Source organism: Hirundo rustica, chromosome 4 (assembly GCF_015227805.2).
Source record: "Hirundo rustica isolate bHirRus1 chromosome 4, bHirRus1.pri.v3, whole genome shotgun sequence".
Classification (NCBI taxonomy): Eukaryota; Metazoa; Chordata; class Aves; order Passeriformes; family Hirundinidae; genus Hirundo; species Hirundo rustica.
The window spans coordinates 21,837,057-21,844,296 of record NC_053453.1 but is presented as its reverse complement, the minus strand read 5'-3'; the positions used below and the strand labels follow the sequence as shown (position 1 = coordinate 21,844,296).

Below are 7,240 nucleotides of genomic sequence, written 5' to 3'. Positions count from 1 at the left end.
AATGAAGGGTTTTCAAAATGAAAGCTGTGAAGAAAGAGAAGGTAACTTTTGTCTTAAAGCGGTTGTGGGGAAAATTATGAATGTTACATATTTTTCCTTAATAAATTATCTTATGTAAATTAACTGCTTCAGTTTCATTAGGAGCACCTGTAGCAGCATGGCTGGAGCATCTCCTTCAGAAGCTGCTCACAGCAGGCCACAGGAACAGCCATTTCAAGCCAAGCACACATACATGCCTCAGCAGAGGAAAGATAGGAAGGGCCTCCTGTATGATGTTTTCCAGCAAGGTTTATTTCAGCATGCCAAAGGAATCATGGGCAGAAGACACAGATCATATGCTGTTCAGGGGTTAAGTATGGGGTCAGTGGCCAACGATCTGAGGGCACAGGGGCAAGGCAACTTGTAGAGGGGTATGAGGGATGAACAACTGGGGAGGGCAGGGTTAAGGGACTAATGAAGGAAGCAATCCAGGGTAGATTGGCAGTAGTTTTGCAAGGCACCTGGAGGAAGTCTTCTCTTTCAGCCTAGGCAGGGAACCACTATGGTAAATCTTCCCAGGGCAAAGCCTGGAAGTTTCCCTGAGGGCATTTTAGGGTTACCAGGAGCACCTCTTAGCTGCCAATAAGACATTAATGTACTCTAAAATGTACTTTCCTTTCAGCTGATGGCAGCTAAGGTTCTAGTTATGTTCATTGATGTATGCTTCTGAAACTGCTAGTCTAGGAGAAATTTTATCTGTGCTCTCTAAAAGGTTTGTGAGTGTTCACAAGAGTGCATTTGTGAGTTAAATGATGGAAGCTTTAAGGTGCCATCAGAATTTGAGAACTGTTAATGAAAATGAGAGGAAAAATGCATCAAAGAACCTTGCCTCAGAATTCTCCTGCCTGTCAATGGAGTGCATTGCCCACAAGAGGTGAGGGAGAGTGGTATGTGTGTCTACATTGTGATGAGCAGTTCATCAGTCTAACTTACATGTTAAATCTTCTTTTGGCTATTGACTATGGGAAGGGACAGAGGACCTTCAGAAAAGCTTGTCCTTTATGAACAATATATAAAGTCTGTTTTTCTAAGCCCCAAATGAAAATGTGTTTGTGAATATTCTTTTATTATTCTTGGACTCCTTTTTTTGTGTGTTCAGAGATGGCACTCATGACCCAAGTTGTATATTTTCTCCATTAGAGAAAATGGGATTGAAGTGGGGATTTTTAACATCTTCCTTCAGATTTCTTTCCTAACAGTTAAAAACCCAGACCATGAGTCCAGTACCTTTGAAAGAGGTTAGAAACTGGATTGTGGGAATCTGAATCCAAGAGACCTTTAGTTTCAGAGTCAATCTGAATGTAAGCCCTTTCTAATTTAATTTTGGTTTGCAAGCTTTATCATAATACAAAAAGTAGTAAGGTATTTGTGGATGGGATTATAATATGGCTTATGGTACTTCAAGTGACTTACTGCTTACAAGAGCAATGCTGAAACTAGTCTGAAAAAAAAGTTGATTAACACTTCCCCTTGAAAATAGGTTTCAGAAGGTTTCTTCCAAATAGCATTTCCAATGTTTCTTCTCTATTTGCAGGATGGCTAGAACCATGATCTTTCTGTGACAAACAAGCAACAGGGATTTAGTGTAATTGTGTAATATTCGTGCAACATTTTGACGATGGTAAGTGTTCAATGTGGTAGAAAGAGAACATGACTGCACAAACTGTGGGAATAGTAGTTAAAAACAAATAAAAATAACAGAACAAACGTGTTAAGCCACTAAGATTGAGTCAAACAGAGAAACGATCAAAACCCAATGCTCATTTGGAAAAACCTAGGTAGGTACAGCAATATATTAACTTAAAAGCTTTTTTCTTTCTGTGTGTTTTACAACATGTTTTACAAAGACTGCATTTTACAGTTCAAAATCCTAGAAGACATTGTAAAGAGCAGCATTCCTGACCTTCCAGTTATAAAGAGAATTTACTAGTAAGATGATTGGTTGATGTGATATCATGAGGAAAAACATAGTAGACATAAGCCACAGTTACAGTTGGTGATATAAGCAGATTGAATTTAAGTTGATGACTATAGTTAAAAGGTTTGACATACTCTGTTACTAATCCACTGAGCATTTCAATGACTCTCACACCTTGGAAATAATAGCTGGCGTGGCTTGACCATGTGTACCGAACTCATGTGAATGCCCAATAAACTTCATGATTGCAGAAGTAGTGCAGAGTCCAAAGTCCTTTGTCCTCTTTAATAGACTGTGCTTTGGCAGTATAAAGATAAAACAATATTTGTGAGTGTTTTTGGATGTTTTAATGTATTAAGGACCATTAAAAGAGACAATTAATGACATGAGATGAGACCATTTTATTGTATCACCTAGTGAGAACAATAGGAAAATTGTAACATCCATGAAGCAAACAAAAAAACCCTCAAACAAAAACCCAAACAAACAAACCAACAAACCCTAAAATAAAATAAAGTAGTCCCTTTTCAAATCTGAGTTTTTGGCATGTTATTTTTTCAATTGCATCACATTTATCTGTTCAAGTTTCTAATGTCAGTATCTGGGCTTCAAGGACTTGTGAACCTGACATATGTTCTGAAGAAAAACAATCAAAGAGAGTGGTTTCCACTGCATGAGGTTGCAGCTCATCCAATTCTGCAAGTATTTGAAATCACTTTAGATGACAAGAAAGGTTAAAATAGCCCATAAGATAGGGTCACCAGCAAAGAAACATAGAACAGTAAAGACACTAACAGGCTAGACCTGTTAACTAAACGAAGTATGGCCACATCCTCCATGGAACATCTTACTTACATTCTTTAAATGTTCAAGCAAATTTTCTGGTTTTGGAAAAGTTGCATCAATTTACACCAGCAAATAAGTTGGACCATTTTTAACATTTTGTTCAGACAATGCAGAAATTACTATTCAGTATTCAGTGTGTTTGGCAGTACTGATTAGGTTAGCATAATTGCAAATATTTTCATAAAAACTTAGCATTTAAGAATTTCTGATATATGTGTATGAGTTAACAGCCTTATGCCGTATTTTATCTTTTTTCACCTTCTTACCTGTAGCATCTTACGGATCAACATGGGAATACAAAATATGCAATGGGAAACAGCATTAACTTTGACAGCAAACATTGGCTTTGTGGAAAACATGCAAATGATCATCGAAAAGGGTGGTTATCGCAATACCATAAATTACAAGAAGAAACTCCATTTTTTATTGGTGACTTCTGTCTCTGGGTTTAAGCAACATGCCTGGCTTAAATGCTTCTCTGTTCAATATTCACCCCAGCATTCAGTTGGCTTAGGTGGTTTAGCTGCTGGTCATTATATTAGAAGAGACCGCTGAGATGATCTTATATTCTAGGTGAATTCTGAGCTGCTTCTAAGAAAAAGGATCCATTTTTTTTACTCAAGGTACCTTCTCCACGCAGTCAGGTTCTACCTTTGCCAACCTGGTCCTATTTGACCTTCTTAGGGTAGAAGGACAATACAAGAACAGTCCATTGTTTTAACTGGAGTGTGTTTTTTTCTGGAGATCTGGAGGTTAGTGGAGATTTTTGGTTTTATCAGATGGCTTATTGAGGAGTAGGCAGGTATTTTGAAAAACTTCTCATCTCATTTCCCTCCCCTCTTGTGCTGATAACAAGTTCCAACTGCACTGTAAGAAAGTTAAGATGATTCTTAAGAAAGATGATTCCTTAGGAATATTTTATGCTATTGATAGACTTAAATGAGTTTGACTATACATGAGTTATTTAGTTGTATTAGCTCCCAATTTCTGTTAAGATGTCAAAATATCTTCATGATTCCGAAGAGAATAAATCTGTGGAAGTAGTATGAGAAAATAAAATATATAATGCAATTATCAATATTGAAATATTAATTTATCTGAATTTTATTAACTTTCATTAGCTGAAAATATTGTATTATCATTTTAAGGCCCAGGGGCATTTATAAGGTGTTCTTTGGAAATATCTTACTTTCAGTTCTTTTCAATAATTATAAGTCTGTGAAACTTCAGCTATATTCAGCCATTACTTTTAATGAATCTCGCAAAGAGTTAACTAGAACTGATCAGAAAGGTCTTTCCCCTTATAATGACAGTTTTTTAGTTTCCTAAATATTTCTCTATACAGACTCCTGAAAGTGAGGTCTGTCATCAATGTATGACTTATGTGATGCTTTTTATGTTTTCCTGTCACTTAGCACTGAAAATGTGGATGTAAATATTATTGTGCATCATACATTTCAATCATAGTTTCAGTGAAATAGAGGACCAGGTGCTTAACACTTAAGAGATCATGCTCATGATTTAGTTACTCTTTAATTTTCAAACTCTGATGAGAGATCTCTTTAATGGAAAGGTATATGCTGAAGAAGTATCTATCTACAGGGATGATCGGGACTTCCAGTTACATTTGGTCATGCTATACTTCAAAGCAGTTATGGATAATTCTGAAGACTGTTGCCTCTTGAAAACCTTCTTATATAATGGGACATTCACAAAAGTTAAATCTGCTGACCCTGTGGTGGTGTTCTCCTTCAGCTGCCCCACCGGTGAGTGAGATTCTATTCCAAAGCAGAAGCAATTACTTCTTTTCTGAGGTAAAATAAGACTCTTACTCAGCATCATTTACATATTTTATATGTAAATAATTTGCAAGAGTAGTTATCCATGAATACCATGAAATCTCAAAGCAACAGAATATGGCCTTTAAGTATGGAAGATATCCGCTGTACTTTGGTTGACAACGACCACAGAGTACACACCGGGATTTGAGCTACCAGGTGAAAAAGAAAGTCAAAAGTGGAATTTTCTTGGGACACTGTAATGTTTGCAACAACTTTAAAAGCACCATATTTGAATATTATGTGGTTTTAATTTTTGCTTTCATTATGATATACCTGCTTCTGGAGTCTCAGATTCAAAGTGGCTTTTGCCTTCCATGCTCCAAACTGCAACAGTTTTGAGCTCTTGTTTGAGTACCATGATTTCCCAAGCAGATGACATTACTGTTTATTTGTCATATATTGGATTCTCAGATTTCTAGGACTGGAAGTCTTTTTAATTTCCTCAAATAGAAACATGAGGAAAAGCTTTTCTAAAGCTTAGAAAAGCCTGGAGAACTTATAAGGTGTGCATAAAATATTGGTTAGCAATTCAAGAAGCTGCAAAACAGAGATGCAAAGACGATGTTCTGAAGAATAATATGGTCACTTGTGATGTGCTGGAGTATCTTAATCATAATGATATGTAGTCAGGAAAAGAAAAATACACCTCTGCACTGGCATACATCTTGCCTGAGTGCTAAAGATGGCTGTAGTAAACTTGCAAACATATTATTAATATCCATTTCTATTTCATAAGTACCTGCATGAGATTAGATTTAATTAACTTTTATTTTTAGCATAAACAAAGCAAAATGCAAAACATGCTCCTTAGAATTAAGTGAAAACCACTAAAAACAACTTAAACACAACATCTTATTTGACAGTGCTCAAAATTGGTGTTTCTGTGTTTAGATCTTTTGTAAAATGTCTAGCTGGAAAGTCAGAATATAGCTGGATGAGGGTTTTTTCTTCATGCAAGGAAGTTAAACCTGCTTAGTTTTGTTCACTGGTTTTTAGGGACAGTAAGTAGTATCTCATCGTAGCCACATCCCAAACTTTAGTCCAGGAAAGTGGGTTGGTGCTGTTCACTCTGCTGTAGATGGCCAGAACCAGTGTCTAGAGCTTGTCATTGAAAATGGTTTGGATGTCAACACTTTCCTGTCTGAACATGTAACTTCAAATACTTACAATGACAAAGGAAAACTGCACTTTATTTTGCTCTTTTTAACAATGAGATTCTTTGCACAAAAATATTGCTCAGAGCAGGAGCAAATCCAAACAAGGATCCTTTAAATGGTGTTCTCATAGCAGTTAGAGCTGACAGCAATGGAATTGTAAAGCTACTCCTGTCTTATAGAGCAGATGTCAACTGCTAATTTTGTTGCTTAATGATACACATTTCCCAGAGCACTTGGTAATCTTTGAATGGTGACATGATGCTGAAGCTGTTGCCCACTCATGGATATAATTTGGAGATGTGTTTGGACTTTATGTGTTTGGACTTTATGTGTCAGGGTATCTTTGGAAATCAGTTTGTGTGGCTGGCTCCAGGGCACAAGTCTATTCCTGGTCAGACTATTTCTTAAAGAAGGATAAAATATATATAATTTTAGTAATATAATATTTTATATTTTATAATAGAAAGTTTATAATAGAAATTTTTATAATATATCTTTTTTAAACATAAAAATAACCCTAAATACATACCTTCCTTGCTTCTCTTCACTTTGTTCTTTTCATTAGCCAGATTTAAACATTATAGTTTATGGTGTTGAATTAAGATTAACATACTGGCAAAATCCTTTTTTGAAAAACTCTAAGAAAAAAATAGCCATTTCTCATTTTCTACTCTGAGATAGTGAAAATTATGTACATAGTGTGGTTTTATATTTGCATATATTAGAGATTTAGAAAGGAAATTTTAAGAAACCATGAGGCAGGATTCTGGAATTTCTGTTCCTTTCCTAACCTCTGGAGTAGATGTATTTCTAAAGAAATATTTCTGGTGAATGAAGCAGTGCCACAGATTACAACTTTTTTTTTTTTTTTAACCTTCAGGCCTGCTTACATAAATTAAGGGTCCACAAATGTTAAACATGGAAGAAAATGGCTTTTAAATTTTGACTGTTGAAGGCCATTGCTTGGACTTTGTTTAAATTATCTTCTGTAATTGCTTTAAAATGTGTTCTTTGGCATTCCTCTGCACAAATTTTGAAATTATTACTTGATGTGGTCTTTGTTTCAGCTCTGTGAGTTTATTGCTGCTCTGTTATTGAGACATTTAGCTGGAAAAGTTGTTTGTGTTTTTGTAGATGATGCAGATTTTGCTCCTCTAAGCATAAGAATTCAGTTTTTCATAGAAAGACAGCAAGAATGAACAGCGATACCACTGGGTAAATATCTAACCTCCAGTTAATAATGTTATGATTTATTATAGGAAATTTTAATTGCTTATGTCAGGTCACATTCATTGAAAGTTTTGTAGCGTATTTTGTACATTAAAGATCATGGTCCTATATAAAATTCTTCAAACATCTGAACTATTACATTAGGGATTTTGCAAAGTGTTTGCTCCCAGATACAGCTTCTGTGTGTGCATGTTTCAAGGCTTGGCACA

At 35.6% G+C, this 7,240-nt stretch overlaps 1 protein-coding gene across 1 annotated transcript; it reads left to right on the top strand.

Annotated features, from left to right (window-relative positions):
* Nucleotides 1-2,548: 2,548 nt before the first annotated feature.
* ASB15 (ankyrin repeat and SOCS box containing 15) lies at nucleotides 2,549-7,000 on the top strand. Its single transcript, XM_040061535.1, is given in 7 exon segments — nucleotides 2,549-2,690; nucleotides 3,076-3,114; nucleotides 3,117-3,232; nucleotides 5,654-5,699; nucleotides 5,702-5,815; nucleotides 5,818-6,220; nucleotides 6,865-7,000. Coding segments are annotated over 7 exon segments (996 nt in total).
* Nucleotides 7,001-7,240: the final 240 nt, after the last annotated feature.